Source organism: Chiloscyllium plagiosum, chromosome 3 (genome assembly GCF_004010195.1).
Source record: "Chiloscyllium plagiosum isolate BGI_BamShark_2017 chromosome 3, ASM401019v2, whole genome shotgun sequence".
In the NCBI taxonomy this organism is placed as follows: domain Eukaryota; kingdom Metazoa; phylum Chordata; class Chondrichthyes; order Orectolobiformes; family Hemiscylliidae; genus Chiloscyllium; species Chiloscyllium plagiosum.
The window spans coordinates 108,712,077-108,731,165 of NC_057712.1; the positions used below are offsets into that span (position 1 = coordinate 108,712,077).

General features: G+C 42.8%; 1 protein-coding gene and 1 long non-coding RNA gene across 4 annotated transcripts in view; one reads left to right on the plus strand and one right to left on the minus strand.

The window, feature by feature from the left end:
- Positions 1 to 10,122, minus strand: part of LOC122548411 (prolyl endopeptidase-like) — a 180,231-nt gene extending 170,109 nt beyond the window's left edge. Inside the window, exon 1 of the mRNA XM_043687029.1 lies at positions 10,000 to 10,122. Coding sequence (XP_043542964.1) covers positions 10,000 to 10,038 — 39 coding nt within the window. The 5' untranslated portion in view covers positions 10,039 to 10,122. The remainder of the gene's footprint in view (positions 1 to 9,999) is intronic.
- A 78-nt stretch (positions 10,123 to 10,200) lies between these two features.
- Positions 10,201 to 18,800, plus strand: LOC122548414. Of its 3 annotated transcripts, none has more exons than XR_006311227.1 (3): positions 10,201 to 10,278; positions 14,112 to 14,281; positions 17,480 to 18,800. It is a non-coding gene; the product is annotated as an uncharacterized LOC122548414 (long non-coding RNA). The 3 variants fall into 3 exon arrangements; XR_006311229.1 differs by having other exon boundaries at positions 10,211 to 10,278; positions 14,117 to 14,281; XR_006311228.1 differs by having other exon boundaries at positions 10,234 to 10,316.
- Positions 18,801 to 19,089: the final 289 nt, after the last annotated feature.

Here is a 19,089-nt window from a genome sequence, read left to right on the forward strand (position 1 = left end):
TGTATTCCATTTGCCACCTTTCTGCCCAGCTCTGCAGCTTCTCTATATCCTGCTGTAACCTGCCACATCCTTCCTCACTGTCAACAACTCCTCTGACTTTCGTATCATCCGCAAACTTGCTCACCCAACCTTCTAACCCCTCTTCCATGTCATTTATAAAAATGACAAACAGCAATGGTCCCAAAACAGATCCTTGCGGAACACCGCTAGTGACGGCACTCCATGAAGAAACTTTGCCATCAACTACTATCCTCTGTCTTCTTCCATCCAGCCAATTCCTAATCCAAACCTCCAACTCACCCTCAATGCCATATCTCCGTATTTTCTGCAGTAGCCTACCATGGGGAACCTTATCAAACGCCTTACTAAAATCCATATATACCACATCTACCGCTTTCCCCTCATCAACCTCCTTCGTCACCTTTTCAAGATGTTGTGAAACTTGGAAAGGTTCAGAAAGGATTTACAAGGATGTTGCCAGGGTTGGAGGATTTGAGCTATAGGGAGAGGCTGAACAGACTGGGGCTGTTTTGCCTGGAGCGTCGGAGGCTGAGGGGTGACCTTATAGAGATTTACAAAATTATGAGGGGCATGGATAGGGTAAATAGGCAAAGTGTTTTCCCTGGGGTCAGGGAGTCCAGAATTAGAGGGCATTGGTATAGGGTAAGAGGGGAAAGATATAAAAGGGATTGAAGGGGCAACTTTTTCATGCAGAGGGTAGTACATGTATGGAATGAGCTGCCAGAGGAAGTGGTGGAGGCTGGCACAATTGCAACGTTTAGGAGGCATTTGGATGGGTATATGAATAGGAAGGGTTTGGAGTGATATGGGCCGGGTGCTGGCAGATGGAACTAGATTGGATTGGGATATCTGGTCGGCATGGACGGGTTGGACCGAAGGGTCTGTTTCCATGCTGTACATCTCTATGACTCTAGATATCTAAAGAAGTAATGTTTGAGAAAGCATTTCTGTATTGTATTGAATGTTCAGAATTGTAGAATAATACAGCAAAGGCAATTCAGATCATCATTCAGTGTTGAGAAGAGTAATCCAGTTACTTGCACTCGCCAGAACCTTTATTTTTTTCCCGCTCTTTCAGTATTTATCCGTTTCTCTTTTCAAGTGCGCTACTGGTGGCTCCTCTACAGTATTTAGACAATACTTTCAAAACTGCAACTATCCATTGTGTCAAAAATCTTTTTTTTCCATGTCTCAGGTGACAACTACTTGGTGAAGGAGCAGTGCTCCGAAAGCTAGTGCTTCCAAATAAACCTGTTGGACTGTGGTGTTGTATGATTTTTAACTTCGTACACCACAGTCCAATACCAGGATGTCCAAATCATGCATATCAAATCTGTGCTGTCTTCAACCACTGTAAGTAGTATCTCTCCAATAAAACCTTTCACATTATAAGCACCTTTATCAAATTTCACCTTAATATTCTTTGCTCTAGAGAACAATCAATCCCAGCTACTCTTGATTGTTCAAGTAACTAATTCCTTAACTCTGAATTCAAGTAATTCTCTTTTATGCATCTTCAAAATCTTCATGCCCTGCCTAGACTGAGCTCCCAAGAAACAGACAATATGTGGAGCTAAAATTATGCTTTATATAATTTTGTCATAACTTCCTGGATTTTATACCTTTCCCTTTCGTTTGAAGGGCCCAGGATCCCATATGTTCATTAACTGCTTGTCTTGCCACTTTCAAAGAATTGCACAAAATACTTTTCTTATCATGCAGGAATTCTGATGAAGGGCTCTTGCCCGAAACATTGATCTCCTGCTCTCTGAATGCTGCCTGACCTGCCGTGCTTTTCTCGCAGCACACTCTCAACTCTGATCTCCAGCATCTGCAGTCCTCACTTTCTCCTAATAATCCAGAGACCCAAAGGAAAGTTCTGAACCATGGGTTCAAATCCCACCACAGCAATTCAAAAAATTTAAAGTCATTTATTAAAATTAAGTAATGATGGCTTAGCTGGAAAACGGTGTTAGGTAAACGTTTAGCTCATGTGTGTCCCTTAATCTTTAGGTATCCTTACCCACTATAAACTATGTGATTCCACACCCACAACAACGTGATTGACTCTAGAAATTCAAGGATTAAGAAGTGAATTCTGGCCTTGGGAGTTATGCCCATCTCCCATGACAGAATAAAAGCAATTCAATATCAGGAAATTACAGCATATAAGACTCTCAACTTTCAATAATTTCTGCAGAAAAATCAATTGCAATATCTAGTTCCTCAACATTCCTCAACATGAAATTTGAAGCCCATGCCCCTTGGATTAAAAGCTCCATTACAGATCAACTAAGCTAACCAGATCACATAAGAACTTCCTGCACAAAGGCAAAAGGTAAAAGGAAACAGTTCACATGCATAGTTTATCTATTTTTTAATTCACTTGTGATATTTACTGTGGAAAAGGAAATGGAAGATATAGATTGAAGGGAAATAGATGGTGACACCTTGCAAAATGTCCAGATTACAGAGGAGGAAGTGCTGGATGTCTTGAAATGCTATCCACGATCCCCAGTACCTGATCAGGCGTACCCGAGAACTCTGTGGGTAGCTAGAGAAGTGATTGCTGGGCCTCTTGCTGAGATATTTGTATAGACACAGGCAAGGTGCCGGAAGACTGGAGGTTGGCTAATGTAGTGCCATTGTTTAAGGAGGGTGGTACGGAAAAGCCAGGAAACTATAGACCAGTGAGCCTGACATCGGTGGTGGACAAGTTGTTGGAGGGAACCCTGAAGGACAGGGTGTACATGTATTTGGAAAGGCAAGGACTGATTAGGGATAGTCAACATGGCTTTGTGCGTGGGAAATCATGTCTCACAAACTTGACTGAGTTTTTGGAAGAAGTAACAAAGAAGACTGATGAGGGCAGAGCAGAAGATGTGATCTATATGGACTTCAGTAAGGCGTTTGACAAGGTTCCCCATGGGAGACAGGTTAGCAAGGTAGATCTCACGGAATACAAGGAGAACTAGGCATTTAGATACAGAACTGGCTCAAAGGTAGAAGACAGAGGGTGGTAGTGGAGGGTTGTTTTTCAGACTGGAGGCCTGTGATCAGTGGAGCACCACAAGGATCGATGCTGGTTCCTTTACTTTTTGTCATTTACATAAATGATTTGGATGTGAGCATAAGAGGTACAGTTAATAAGTTTGCAGATGACACCAAAATTGGAGGTATAGTGGACAGCGAAGAGGTTTACCTCAGATTACAACAGGATCTTGACCAGATGAGCTGAGAAGTGGCAGATGTATTTTAATTCAGTTAAATGCGAGGTGCTGCATTTTGGGAAAGCAAATCTTAGCAGGACTTATACACTTAATGGTAAGGTCCTAGGGAGTGTTGCTGAAACAAAGAGACTTTGGAGTGCAGGTTCATATCTCCTTGAAAGTGGACTCACAGGTAGATAGGATAGTGAAGGCGGCATTTGGTATGCTTTCTTTTATTGGTCAGAGTATTGAGTGCAGAAGTTGGGAGGTCATGTTGTGGCTGTACAGGACATTGGTTAGGCCACTGTTGGAATATTGCATGCAATTCTGGTCTCGTCCCTATTGGAAAGATGTTGTGACATGGATAGAATAAATAGACGGGGTCGGGGAAGTCCAGAACTAGACGGCACAGGTTTAGGGCGAGAGGGGTACATATAAAAGAGACCTATAGGGCAGCTTTTTCACACAGAGGGTGGTACGTGTATGGAATGAGCTGCCAGAGGAAGTGTTGGAAGCTGGTACAATTGCAACATTTAAACGGCATTTGGATGGGTATATGAATAGGAAGGATTTGGAGGTATATGGGCTGGGTGCTGGCAGGTGGGAGTAGATTGGGTTGGGATATCTGGTCGGCATAGATGGGTTGGACTGAAGGGTCTGTTTCCACACTGTACATAAGATTCTATGTCGGCTTCACTGACAGGACCTGCATGCGTTGCCAATCCCAAGATGTTCTTGAGAATGTAGTAGTGAGCTGCATTTCTGAACCCCTGCAGTTCATGTACTGTATATACACCACAATGCAGCTGAGGATGGAATTCCAGAATTCTAACCCAGTGACACTGAAAGAATGGCAATGTATTTCGAAATCAGGATGGTGAGTGGCTTGGAGGTGAACTTGGAAATTCCCATGTATCTGCTGTCCTTGTTCTTCTAATAAATGTGCCGTGGAGTTCGAAGGTGCTGACTTTGGTGTATTCCTGCAGTGCATTTTATAGATAATATACACTGCTGCAGAATGTCGGTGGTGGACCCAATGAATGGTGTGAATGTGGTGCCATTCAAGTAGGCTGCTGACCTGGATGGTGTCAAGATTGTTGTTGATGCTGCATGCATCCAGGTAAGTGGTGGATATTCCATCACACCCTTGACTTGTGCCTTGTAGGTGGTGGACAATCTTTGATGAGTCAGGGGTTGAGTGGCCTGATGCAGTATTTTTCAGCTATGACTTGTTCTTGTAGTTGCTGCATTTATATAGTGTGGGCAGATCAGTTTCTCATCAATGGTCACTTCAAGCATGTCGATACTGACAGATTCAGTGATGGTAACGCCATTGAATGTCAAGGGAGGCAATGAGATTGTCTCATATTGAAGATGGTTATTGCCTGGCATTTGATTAGATTACTTACAGTATGGAAACAGGCCCTTCGGCCCAACAAGTCCACACCGACCCTTCGAAGAGTAACCCACCCAGACCCATTCCCCTACATTTACCCCTTCACTTAACACTATGGGCAATTTAGCATGGCCAATTCACCTAACCTGCACATTTTTGGACTGTGGGAGGAAACCGGAGCACCTGGAGGAAACCCACGCAAACATGGGGAGAATGTGCAAACTCCACACAGACAGTTGCCTGAAGCAGGAATTGAACCTGGGTCTCTGGTATTGTGAGGCAATAATGCTAATCACTGTGCCACCGTGCCGCCCATAGAGGATGGTTTCGATCCATTGACCTCTGGGTTATGGGCCCAGCACGCTCCTGCTGCGCCACTCTGCTCCCACATTTGTGGGCACAAATGTTGTTTGCCACTTTTCAGTACAAGCTTGGATATTGTCCAGGTCTTGCTGCACATGGACATGCGATTCATTAACTGAGGAGTCGCAAATGGTGCTGAACATTCTTCAATTATCAGCGAACATCCCCACTTCTGAACTTATGATGGAGGGAAGGTCATTGATGAAGCAGCTGGAGAGGGCTGGGCTTAGGACATTACCTTGACAAACTCCTCCGGGGTGTTCTGGCGGTGAGAAGACTACCATCTTCCTGTGTGCCAGGAATAACTCTAACTACGAGTTTTCCATCTGATTTACACTCATTCCAGTTTTGCTCGGGCTCCTTCGCTCCTGGATCGAATGCAGTCTTGATGTCAAGGTCTGTTACCCTCATCTCACCTTGGAATTCAGCTCTCTTGTCGATGTTTGAACCAAGGCTGTAATGAGGTCAGGAGCTGAATGGTACTAGTTGAAGCCAAACCAAGCGTCACTGAGCAGGTCATTGTTGAGCAAGTGCTGCTTGATACACTTTCCATCATTTTACTGATGATCGAGAGTAGATTAATGGAGTGGTAGTTGGCCGAACTAATTTATCCTGCTTTGCATGTACAGATCATATCTGGGCAATCTTCCATATCGTTGGGCCAGATGTCACTGTTTCAGCTGTATGGAAAAGCTTGGCTAGGGGTGTGACAAGTTCTTCTGTACTATTGCCAGAATGTCATCAGATCCCATAGCCTTTGCAGTATTCAGTTAGTCCAACTGCTTACATAGAAACATAGACCGTAAGAATTAGGTGCGGGTGTTGGCAATTCAACTCCTTGCGCCTGCTCCACCATTTAATACGATCATCATGGCTGAACTCATCGTGGCCTCAACTCCACTTTCCTGCTCCCCCTTCAATCCATAAATAAAATTTTGTCTATATCCTCCTGACATTTACTCAATGTCCCAGCATCCACTACAGTCTGTGATACTAAATTCCACAGATTTATGACCCTTTTAAATAAACAATTTCTCATCTGCTTTATATTTGCTACCTATTATCCTAAAACTGCTACCTATTATCCTCTTGTCGCAGATTGTCCCACATCAAAAAACATTTGTAGTGTGAAATTGAATTGGTTGAAGAATGACACATGTGGTGCTGGGGACCACCAGAGGAGACCAGAATGGATCATCTAGTCAGCACTTCTGGCTGAAGATTGTTGTGAATGCTTGAGGCTTATCTGGGCTCTGCCTTCAATGATAATGGGGATCAAAGTTTGGGTGAAGATTTGTAGCTCGGGTGCTCATTGTTGTGGTTCTATTCGCCGAGCTGGAAATTTTTGTTGCAAACGTTTCGTCCCCTGTCTAGCATGTCACCTAGACAGGGGCCGAAACGTTTGCAACAAAAATTTCCAGCTCGGCGAACAGAACCACAATAATGGGGATCTTTGTGGAGACACTTCCTCCAGCAAGTTGTTTAACTGGACATCACTACTCATGACTGGATGTGGCAGGACTGCAGACCTTAGATCTAATTTGTTGATGTGGCCTCGCTCATGTCTGTCAATCACTGTCAGCTTATACTGTTAGCACACAAATAATCCTGCTGTTAGCTTCACCAGGTTGACACCTCAATTTTACGTATACCCAGAAGTGTTCCAGGAATGCCCTCCTCCACTCTTCACTGAACCAAGGTTGATCCACCGGCTTGAGGCTAAGGTAGAATGGGTATATGCTGGGCCATGAAATTGCAGATTATGTTGGAATATGATTCTGCTGCTGATGGCCCACAGCACCTCACCTGTGCCCAATCTTGAGTTGGTCTAATTCAATTCTGCCCATATACCACAGTAACAGTGCCATACAACACGATGTAAGATGTTACCAGTGCGAAGGCAGCACTTCACCTCCACAAGGACAGTACAGTGGTCACTCTTACTGATACTGTCTGGACAGATGCAGGAAGATTAGTGGGGATAAGGTCAGGTATGCTTTTCCCTGTCCACCTGTCACAGATGCAATCTAGTAGCAATGTCCTTTAGGACCTGGCCAGTTTGCTTATTAGTGCTGCTTCTGAGACATTCTTAGCACTGGACATTGGAATCTCCTACCAGAGTACATTCCCCATAGAGTGTTCGATGTGGAAGAGCACACAGTTATCAGTCAAGGGAGGAAGGTATGTTGTAATTAGAAGTTTCCTTGCTCATATTTAACTTGATATTGTGAGACTTCAGGATATACCGGGTCATTGTTGAGAGCTTGCAGAGCAACTCTCTCCCGATGTAACTAATCTGTGAGCCAGTTCTCCCAATTTTGGCATTTGTCCCCACGTCAGCAAGGAGGCATTTGCAGAGTCATTAGAGCTGTTTCTGCAGTTGTCACTTCTGGTGCTTAGGTTAATGCCAGGTGTCCTCTCTGGTTTCATGTCTTTGTTTAGACTTCATAGTGATTATTACAACTGAATGGCTTGCTAGGCCATATGCACAACTATTTTTAATGTATTTCTGATTATTAGTTGAAGTTAGAGCATTTTATAATTATTTTTCTGTTACATTAGTCTTCTTTTTCCTATTTCTTATGCTCATTGCCATACTTTATTTAGAAGATATTTTATTTGCCTCTTCCACCTCTTGAGATTTTCTTTGAATATTTTCGTTGCCTTTTATAGTTTAGTAGTTTGTTTTGTTTTAAGGAGAATTAGTATCCATTTAACTTTTACATCTATATTAGTTGTTATAAAGTCACTGCTTCTAGTCCAGCTATAAATACATGCATGCATGAAATAGATTATAGTTATTGAAGCTCATTTTACAATATGATCTAACTGGTAAAAAGAGATTTTCAACAAATAATCAGGATTCTTTCAAACATTACAGTATTTTGCTGACACTACAAAATCCAGTTTTCTTTTCCTCCAGTTTGTACTAGAGTATCAACAGACATTTTTTTAGCTAAGATAAAAACGCTTTTGTGCAATTCATACCTTAGAATCGCAACATTTTAAAAGATTAGTTTACAGTAAAATGCTTTGAATATTCTGAAGTTGTAAATGGAATCCTAAAACTTAGTCCCGGCATTATAATATTCTTGTCAAATAATCACCCAAAATTAAAGGCATTAGATATAGTTCTTTGAGTTAAAGGGATCAAAGAGTGTAGGGTGAAACTGGGAAGATCAACCATGATCATACTAAATGGCTTTTTCCCATTCCCCATGTTTCTAAGTCAGCTAGCAGGCTAGCTTCAAAACTGGATATATTTATCTACCATATGTGATATAATTGATGTTGTCCCAATTTATTATCTCAATTGCTTCATCTCACCAAATCAAAATTTTATTGCCTTCTCAACTCAGTCGGTTCCCTTTGAATCTCTATTTCAATACAGCTGAATGATTATCAGGTAACTTCGAACTCTTAACTTCCGAACACCTTAACACCTAACTAGTCATTATTCAACACGAGCTTTGACAGCAAGGACAACGAGATGGATCATCATCAAGTCCAATTCATCCTCATGCATGTTCATAAAATTCCTGTTGGAGTCAGGATCAGCAAATTATGCCCATACTGCAATCGTACATAGAATTAAGCAATGAGCAATTCTGAGAATTTTATGGCTTTTACGGCTCAGCTAATCACAAATAATTGGAATTATATCACAGCAACATGCTGGCAGCTTGAGGAGTAGGGAAAAACTGACAAAAGAAAGAATGTTCTGTGCAACCAGGATGTGAAACACAATCCACTATGCTGAAACATGGAAGTTCCTGGTTAGTACCATCTGCTGGTTAGAACAGTTGGTGTTTAATCCATCAAATCAAGGGAAAGCCAAGCAAAGAACACATTCATAGGTTGACAAAAACATAGTAAAACAAAAATCAACTACTATTGGCAGTTCTGAAGAAGGGTTGCAAGAAAAGTATGTACTATGCCTGCTAATTGAAGGGGTTAGAACATGGAAAATAGATTATTATATAAACAAATGTGAAGTTATTTACTGTGTTGAGAAAAACAGGAAGGCAGAATATTTCTTAAATTAGCAATGTCCAAAAAGATCTGGGTGTCCTTGTTCATGAGTCACTAAAAGTTAACAAATGAGATAGTATAGTTGAATAGTTGGCATGCATTTCAGAGAGAATCAGAATACAGGATAGAGATGTCTTGCTATAATTGTATAGAGTCTGAGTTATTCCTCACTTAAGAGCATTATGTATAGTTTGGGTCTCCTAATCCACAGAAGTGCAAATGAAGGTTCATCAGATTAATTCCTAGGTTGGGATATCTGGTCGACATGGACGGGTTGGACAGAAGGCTCTGTTTCCATGCTGTACATCTCTATGACTGTTTTATGAAGACAGATTGAGGAAACTAGGTCTGTCTGCTCTAGAGCTTCAAAGAATGATAGGTGTTCTCATTTGACACTTAAAATTCATACAGGGCATAACAGGATGGACGTAGGTGGATGTTTAACCTGGTAAATTGAGTCTAGAACCAGGGAATATAATCTCAAAATAAGGGGAAAAAAAATTAAAACCGAGATGAAGAGGTATTTCAACGTTCAGAGGGTTGTGAACTTTAGGAATTTTCTCTCCAGAGGTCTAGGGAAGCCCCATCGTTGATCAACTTCCAGATAAGACTTGATAGGTTTACGTAACTCCCCTCTCCCGTGGGACCACCCCGTCTCCTCCCACCAGAATCTTACCCCATGTCTACCCAATTTGATAGGTTTGTGGAGATTACTGACATTAAAAGGTAGTGCAGGAAAGCAGCAACGAAAAGATGATCAGCCACGATCGCCGCTGCGGGACCACACAAGGCCTGTGTCTCCCCCACCGCTACCATTCCTCCCCCCGTTTTCTTCCCCAGCCTCCATCCCAAGCAAACAAACACGCCATCCTCCTGTAGACACTCGCAAGTCTCCAGTCGCAAGGGTACCGGGGACGAGAAGGGACGCTGCCCACCGGAGCGGCGTCGCTAAACAGCTACCCGGCTGAGCCCACTCACCACCTCGAGCCGCTTGGCCTCCGGGTATTTGTGAGCCATTGTCCCGCAGCCGCGTGCACCCCTCGAGCCCAACCGCCCGGCGTTCCACACTGCGCTCAGTGACACGTCACAGAGGCCCCCGTGCGCTCCACCACGCCCCCACCAACCACGCGCTGCCGGAAGTAAGTGCTGCCCCACGTGGGCGGTGGCTGCAGCAGCAACCTCCGGAGGAAGCGGACCCACTCAGGCGGGGCGACCTCCATCGAGTTGTCTGCTTCCAACAGCGTGCAAACTCATCAGGTGCCGCATATGTCCCAAGTTCGTGGTTTGGCGTAGAGGTGACGGGATTCTCCTGTTACTTGGAGAGGTTGCGAATAGAGAAACAGCTCGCCCTTGTCCGTGTGGATGTGGGAGCTGGGATTCCTCTCGGGGGCGAGATTCGAGCTGGGGGCCTGTTGAAAAATTCAGGGGGTCGCAGGTTTTTAAAAGAGATCGAGGAGTGTTTCTCTCTCCGGCTCCCAAGGGTTGTAAGCATTTGGAATTCTCCGCCTCAAGAGTTGGTGGAGACAGAGTCTTCTTACCTGAAAGGCAGAGGTGGACGAAGTCTTGATGGCCAAAGTTAAAAATCACACAACACCAGGTAATAGTCCACCAGATTTATTTGGAAATACCAGCTTTTGAGGCACCTGATGAAGAAGCAGCACTCCAAAAGCTAGTGATTCCACATAAACTTGTTGGATTATATCCTGGTGTTGTGTGATTTTTAACTTCGTACACCCCAGTCCAACACTGTTACCTCCAAATCTTGATCATCAAAGGCACAGGTGGGAATGTGGTGTCCTCAAATCAGCCATGATCTTTGTGAATGTTGGAAATAGGGCTGGAGGGGCTGAGTGACCTCCTCCTCCTCCCTGTCTCTCCCCACCTTACCCCCTCCTCTCCCTGTCCCCCTCCCCTGTCACCTCACCCACCGCCTCGTCACAACTATCTCCTGCAACTTTTGCAATTGCAAAACCTGCATCCACACCTCCCCTGTCAGCTCCACCCAAGGCCCCAAAAGAACCTTTCACACACATCAGCATTTTGCCTGCATCTCTACACTTGTAATTTACTATATCCGTTGCTCCCAATGCAGTCTCGTCTACATTGGGGAGACAGGACACTTACTCGCAGAGTGCTTCAGAGGACATCTCCGGAACACCCACAGCAATCACCCCGTGGCCAAACACTTCAACGGGGTGGCACGGTGGCTCAGTGGTTTGCACTGCTGCCTTAGCAGCAGGGATCTGGGTTCGATTCCTGCCTTGGGTGACTGTCTGTGTGGAGTTTGCACATTCTCCCCATGTCTGTGTGGGTTTCCTCCGGGTGCTCCAATTTGCTCCTGCAAAAATGTGCAGGTCAGGTGAATTGCCCATAGTGTTAGATGCATTAGACAGGGGTAAATATAGGGTAGGAGAATGGGTCTGAGTGGGTTACTCTTCAGAGGGTTGGTGTGGACTTGTTGGGCCAAAGGGCCTGTTTTCATACTGTAGGGAATCTTAAAAAAAAAAATTCCCCCTCCCACTCTGCCAAGGACATGCAGTTCCTGGGCCGCCTCCATCGCCACTCCCTTACCATCCGACGCCTGAAGGAAGAATGCCTTATCTTCCACCTCGGGACTTTCCAACTCAGTGGCATCAATGTGGATTTCACCAGTTTCCTCATTTCTCCTCCCCCCACCTTATTCCAGTTCCACCTCTCCTGCTCCTCAGATGCTGCTTGATCCGCTGTGCTTTTCCATATCTCAACCCATATCCCTCCAAACCTTTCCTATTTATGCATCCATCCCAATAACTTCTAAACGTTGTAATTGGGCCTGCATCCACCACTTCCTCAGGATGTTCATTACACATACGAACCACCCTCTGTATAAAATTTGCCTCCTGTCTTTTTTAAAACTCTCTCCTCTCACCTTAAAAATGTACCCACTGGTCTTGAAATTCCCCATCTTGGGGAAAAGACAACTACCATCAATTCTATCTATACCTCTCATTATTTTATAAACTTTTATCAGGTCACTTTTCAAACTCCTACATTTCAGTGATAAAAGTGTCAGTCTACCCAGTATTCCTTTATAAGTCAAATCTTTGAAAAGTTTTCCAACAGTTACATCAGCATCCAGTTTTTTTTTAATACAGCAAGGTCCCATACAATTAATTGGGTTTAAAGCAATGCCCAAGACCACCTCAGGTACAACAGCAACGAGTGCCAATGCAAGACTTTCTTCTTTTGAGGTGTTAATCATATTTTGATAGTGTTCGTGGAACAATGAATGGTGACCTTGAGCCAAATAAAATTCTGCTGCTTTACAGCTACCACCACGGGACTTTTTGAAACCATTGCAGGTTTTTATATGTTGAAAAGATGACAATTTGGCACTCTCTCAATAGTGCACTGAAATCTAAGCCTAAATTACACCATCTGACTCAGGCAACAATGATTTCAGTGCTTCAGAGTTTATACTTAGTCTGCTCAAGTCCCAGTGACTCATGCATCATGGATCACTGGTGAAACAAATTATTTTTTGTAGTTCCATGCACCAAGACACAGTGCTGGAAATTGCTGTGGGTGTTGGGACCAAGTTGAGATTCTCAGCCTACACTTGCTCACAGTGAGATCAGTGGAGCAATTTTGTGGGAGGTGGTCTTCTAATTGGCTGCCACAAAGTTAGCCACTCTTTAAGAATGGTCAAAACTTCACAGGAAGGCCCTAGCTATACTTTAGGGACATATGATTTTTTGATAACAGATGCTGGCTTTGCTCGTATTCTGGGTCAGATTTTTAAAAATCATTCTTTCATGTTCTGATAATGTCAGTGATTCCATGTGGACATTGCTGTTTTAGATTTTTAAAATTATTATTCATTCATAGAATGTGGGCATCTCTGGCTTTGCCAGCATTAATTGCCCACACCTAGTTGTTCAGAGGACAGTTAAGAGTCAACTACTTTGTTGTGGGTATCTGCAGACCATTCCTTCATTGAAGGATCTTAGTATACTAGACGGGCTTTTTTAAACAATCAACAATAGTTACATGATGGCTCTTATGCTTGCTTCTAATTCCAGAATTTTGTGACTGAATTCAAATTTCACTAGCTGTCATGGTGGGATTGGAACCCATGTACCCATAACCCGAGGTTCCAGATTACCTGTCCGGTGAAAATCAAGTTCAAATTTTAGCATTTGTACTGATCTGATTCCCAATACATGTATTGTCCTTCGCTCGTATCAGCACCACAGACTTTATCTATAGTCTGCCAACTCTAGTGAAACCAGACATGACCTGGTGAATAGTAATCCTGATAATTAAAGCTTTTAAAGGGAAATAATCTAAAGTTCAGAAAAAGTCCAAGAGAGGGATTTGTGACTATTTCTGTTTATTTATTCCACTGTGACATTGGTGCATTATCTTGGAAACAATGATTTGGAGGTGCCGATGTTGGACTGTGGTGTACAAAGTTAAAAATCACACAACACCAGGTTGTCGTCCAACAGATTTATTTGGAAGCACTAGCTTTCAGAGCATTGCTCCTTCATCAGATGGAACCACCTGACGAAGGAGTAGCACTCCGAAAGCTAGTGCTTCCAAATACCTGTAAACCTGTTGGACTATAACCTGGTGTAGTGGTTTTTTAACCTTGGAGACAATGGCCTTTGTAGTATGTTAGGATGACTACTTCATGTTTGTCATTGCCAGAGTCCAAGGTACATGTTTCCATCAGTTCCCACCAGTCTGTTCCATAGTTTGTGTAACAAAGTCTACATTTTCCCTCTCTTGCTATAGTACTGTCTTCTGATATTGCCCATTCATCACTTTTAGTGCTCCCAATTGTTCTATATGAAGCTGAAGAAGTTGTGTTTAGACCCTCTGCAGACTAGAATAATGAGAAGAGACCTCTGTGAAATGCATGAGATTCTGATAAGGTTTGACAGGTCTAGGTATTGAAGGCTGAATTTTCCTAGAATTCGTCTGAATCAATTTAGCAAAGTTCCTTTTTGAGCCCAAGTGAATTTTCTTACAATATTCTCCAAAACACCTCATTAGCTATGCACCATCATCCCATGTTGTCCTGCTAACTCTACTTTCCCTCTCAGAACAGCAGAAGTTGTCGTCACTGCTGGGACCTTCCCAGGATTCCCAGTGCCAAGTGATTTCAGTTAGGAGTCATCCTGCATGATTCCTGTGATTTGTCCTGGAGGGAGTGAACAGAGACGAGTCAACTCCACACTTTGCTAGCAGTTACCTGGAGGTCCTAGCAAACAAGGTGATGAGAAGGATTCTGTAATTCTGTCAGCTTGGTCCAAAGTTGCCCCATGGGCTGTTGCCATTTTCACAGTCTGAAGGAGTGGACAAAAATACCATAAGAAAGTCACTGACCTTCTGCACACTCCATATAATGTTCAGTACCACTGTCATCTTTCTGCTATCTCATACTCATTCTAACTCTGCTACTACTGCATCCATCTCCCGCCCCGGCTAATGCCGTACCACTCTCATTATTACATGTAACATCTTCCCTCACTTACTCTTATCCTCCCCAAACTTCCAGACTATAAGACCCTTATGCGTTCTGTTCTGCTCAGTCACTCAGGACACTCCTCACCCTCCCCCATTTGCACCAGCAGTAATAGCTGTGCCATCACTTTCATCTCTCAGTTGCTCCCTTGGACTCCTTCCAGGTGCACTCTGGCTGAATCCATTGAATTGGTTCTTTCCCTTCATATTATGTGTGCTGGCAGGAGCATTACCATGATAGGTGCCAGTGTGCTCCAAAGTGCACCTTTGAAGTGCAGAACTGTATTGTAAGTGGGCCAGCAATGTGTCAAGATGAAGCTGGTGCAGGACAACTTCTCATGTACCCTGACACTTTAGTAACTGCTGTCAAAGATGGAAGTTCAGAGGAGCAAGCATTGAATTGGAGTCACCGTGTACCTGCTCTGACTTTCATATCAGGAATTAATGCCACCTGGTTTCTATCCTTCATACGGGAGAATATTAAAATGAATGTCAATGAAGTGAGATTAGGTAATAATGGTATGTTAATGAATTGCTGGCTAGCATCTACTGCCTGTCCCAAGTTGTCTTGAGAAAATAATGGTGACCTGTCGTCTTAAGCTATTGCAGTCCATGTGCTGTAACTTGATCCATCAGGGAGGGAATTCAAGGACTTTGACCCAACGACGATGAAAGAACATTGATATATTTACAAATCAGGATGGTGAGTGGCTTGGAGGGGAACTTGCAGGTGGTGGTGTTCCCACGTTTGTGCTGCCCCTTTTTCTAGCTGGAAATGGTCGAGGGTTTTGAAGGTGCTGTCTAAGTGTTTCTTTGAATTTCAACAGTGCATTTTGAATATAGTACACACTGCTGATACTGACCATTGGTGGTGGAGGAAGTAGAAGCTTGTGGATGTGATGCCAGCACAAAAGTGCAGATGCTGGAGGTCGGAGTCGAAAATTGTGGCACTGGAAAAGCACAGCAGGCTAGACATGATCTGAGGAGCAGGATTTTACTGCTGCTCGGATGCTGCCTGATCTGCTATGCTTTTCCAGTGACGCACTTTTCGACACTGGATGTGGTGCCAATCAAACGGGCTGCTTTGTCTTGGATGATGTTGACCTTGATGAGTGTTCACAGAATCATAGAATCATCACAGCATGGAAGCAGCCGTTTGGCCCATCAAGTCCACACCAATCTTCTGAAAAGCATCCCACCCAGATCCACTCCCCTATAACCCTACATTTCCTGTGGCTAATCCACCTAGCCTACACAACCCTAGATATTATGGGAAGTTTAGCATGGCCAATCCACCAAACCTGCACGTGTTTGGACTATGGGAGAAAACCGGAGCACCCAGAAGAAACCCACGTAGACATGGGGAGAATGTGCAATCTCCACACAGTTGCCCAAGACTGGAATTGAACTCGGGTCCCTGGTGAGTGAGGCAGCAATGCTGACCGCTGAGCCATCGTGTTGTTGAAGGTGCACTTATCTAGGCAATGGGAAATACTCCACACTTGTGACTTGTACCTTTTAGAGGATTCCTGAGAGGAATCAGAATGAGTTATTTGTTGCAGTGTTCCTAGTGTCTGATCTGCTCTTGTAGTCATATTTATATGGCGAGTCCAGTTGAGTTTTTGGTCAATGGTAACCCCCAGGATGTTACTGTGGGATTGTCAAGAGGTGGTCATTGTATTGTCTGTTGGTCATTGCCTGGCTTTTGTATGGTCCGAATGTTACATGCCATTTGTCAGTTGAAACCTAGCTATTGTCCAGATCTTGTTATATTGGACATGGATTGTATTAGTATCTGAGCAGTCGTGAATGGTGCTGAGCATTGTGTGGTTATTGGCGAACATCGTCACTTCTGACCTCATGATGGAGGGAAGGTCATCAGTGAAGCAGCTGCAGATGATTAGGCTGAGGAAAAAGCTCTGGAGCCGATGTGACTGACCTCCAACAATCACAACCATCTTCCTATGTACTAGGTATGACTCCAAACATTGGATAGATTTCTCCCCGATTCCCAGTGATTCCAATTTTGTTAGGGCTCCTTGATGACACACTCATCTGATCATGGCCTGGATGTCAAAGTCTGTCACTCTCACCTCATCTGATGGTGCAATTATCTTCCAGCCGACTAGCGAGAGTAACTGTCTTATTATTCAAAACATGAATGCGGAATCGGATACGTTGTCTTGACATTGAGGATCAAACTTTCTGATATCACCATATTTTCCCAACTCACTCACCATTGCCTACATCATTCAGTGTTTGGGCAGACTCCACTCTGAGAGTTTGTTTTCTCAGGTTGGAACTCTAAAACGTTGGGCAGAGCACAATTTCAGGGTAAGTGATTAATCTTATAGGATAGAAATGTGGAGACATTGCTTCATTCAGAGCATTGTTAGTCTTTGGAATATTTAACTTTGTGGTGGTTATAGATTCTTCATTGTGAAGTAATGGTCTTAGACATTGTTCAATCAATGGTGAACATTCTCATTTTCTGATCTTGTGTTGGAGTGCTCACTGATAAAGCAGCTAAAGATGATTAGACACTGTTCGAAGGAACTTTGGGCCAAGAGTACCAATGACATATCAAAGTGAACCAAAATAACTTTCACAAGCAGTGCTTTTCATTTATGCTGGAAAATTGCGTCCTCTTTAAAACTTCTTATTCCATATTCATTATTTCCTGTTCAGGATGAGATCTCATTTAATTGTGTTACAACATAATACTGCCTGTACAAGCATGAATGAAAGATTTGTCAAGTACCACGCTTACCTCTGTGCAATGTTTTTGAAAATAAAAGGATTTTGTTCTTAGAAGGAATGAAAACTATCTTTAAATGATGTAAGTCAAGGGGCTGAATAGCTGCCCACGGTCATTAGCTGAGTGTGTTTAAGACAGATGATTGATACAGCGTAAGCAGCCACTGTCTAAAATAAGTTATACCAACAGGTGCATGTGGAAAAAGAGAGAGAGGAGGAGAGGATCCTGGGAAAAGAGCTACTATCTTGGGAAAAGACCAAGAGTTTCTCGACATCTGCCTGAGGGAAGAACAAAGATAATACTTCAAACCACTGCCACCCCTACATCTCCCCCACCAGCTCCTCCATTCTACAGGACAAATTTGGGATCATTGAAGCATTCTCCTTTGTCATGGTCATATGCTTTCTTTGTCTGCTTAACTGACATGTATGTAAACTATTGGTTTTTAACAAACTCAATAATCTATCAGTAAAATTGCTGCAATTTGCATGCCTATAATAGATAACTGAAATCATGAATCCCCCAGGATCATGTCCTGATCTTTATGTACTGCTGTTATACAAGTAAGTTTAGCAGTCATTCTAAGCTGGCAACAATCATACAAAAAAGAAATAACACCAACAATTAATCGATCTGTAAGTATTGGTTCAGAGATGAAAGTTGGCTAACACGCTGAGAGAAATCAGTATTCTTTTTAGGGGAGGGAGACATGAAATTGTTAACATTCCCTGTTACCTGTTTAACATTTCATATCAAAAACTTAATCTCAAACTAGTTTTATAGGATTTATTCATGCCGAATTCTTCATAAAGCTTTGAAAATCCTATGCAAGTCTCTAGAAAACATAATACTTTCTAGAATGAAACCAAAGTATGTGGTTTTCTTTCATTAAAATATATAAGGAGATGCTGCTCTTATTAATACTCAATAACTGCCTGAAAATGTTCTTTAATAAACATCTACCGGGTAGATATGTAGGGTTCATGATGTGAGACTCCTGTTTATTTAGCAGGGTGAGAGTTAATTGCAATGGATAAACCTGATATGCAGAAATAAATACAACAGCAAAATGTTTGCAGTGTAATTACATCAAACAGAAGTACTGACCAATGTATAAAAACAGAAAGTCTGACTTTTGATGTGATCAAAAATACTATGAAATTTGAGTTCCTATCCTAGTCACTTGTAATTTTTAAAGTTTTACTTGTGAAAGAAACCCTATATATAATAATTAAAGAGATTGGAGACAACATGAAATATAGGAAAGTTTAAAGCAGTTTTTGAATAACAACTTCTAAATTTAAAAACTCCAGTTCTTTTTTTCTCTACCCAATTTTTCTTATCCTACTGAAGACTGATTTAAGCTTTTGTATAGGTTTGCAGATTCCATCAACTATCCAAGAAAGCTGGTACTCCATGTGATAGTAAAGATAGAATGTCCTAAATTAATCTAGTTCCATTTGCAAATACTAGGCCCATATCCCTCTAAACCCTTCCTATTCATGTACCCATCCAGATACCTTTTAAATATTGTAATTGTACGAGCCTCCACCGCTTCCTCTGGCAACTCATTCCAAACACACACCATCCTTTGTGTGAAAAAGTTGCCCCTTGGGTCCCTTTTAGATCTTTCTCCTCTCACCATGCCCTCTAGTTCTGGACTTCCCCCAACCCAGGAAAAAGACTTTGTCTGTTTATTTTATTTATGCCCCTCATGATTTTATAAACCTCTATAAGGTCACCCCTCAGCCTCTGACAATCCAAGGAAAGCAGCCCCAGCTTTTTCAGCCTCTCCCTTT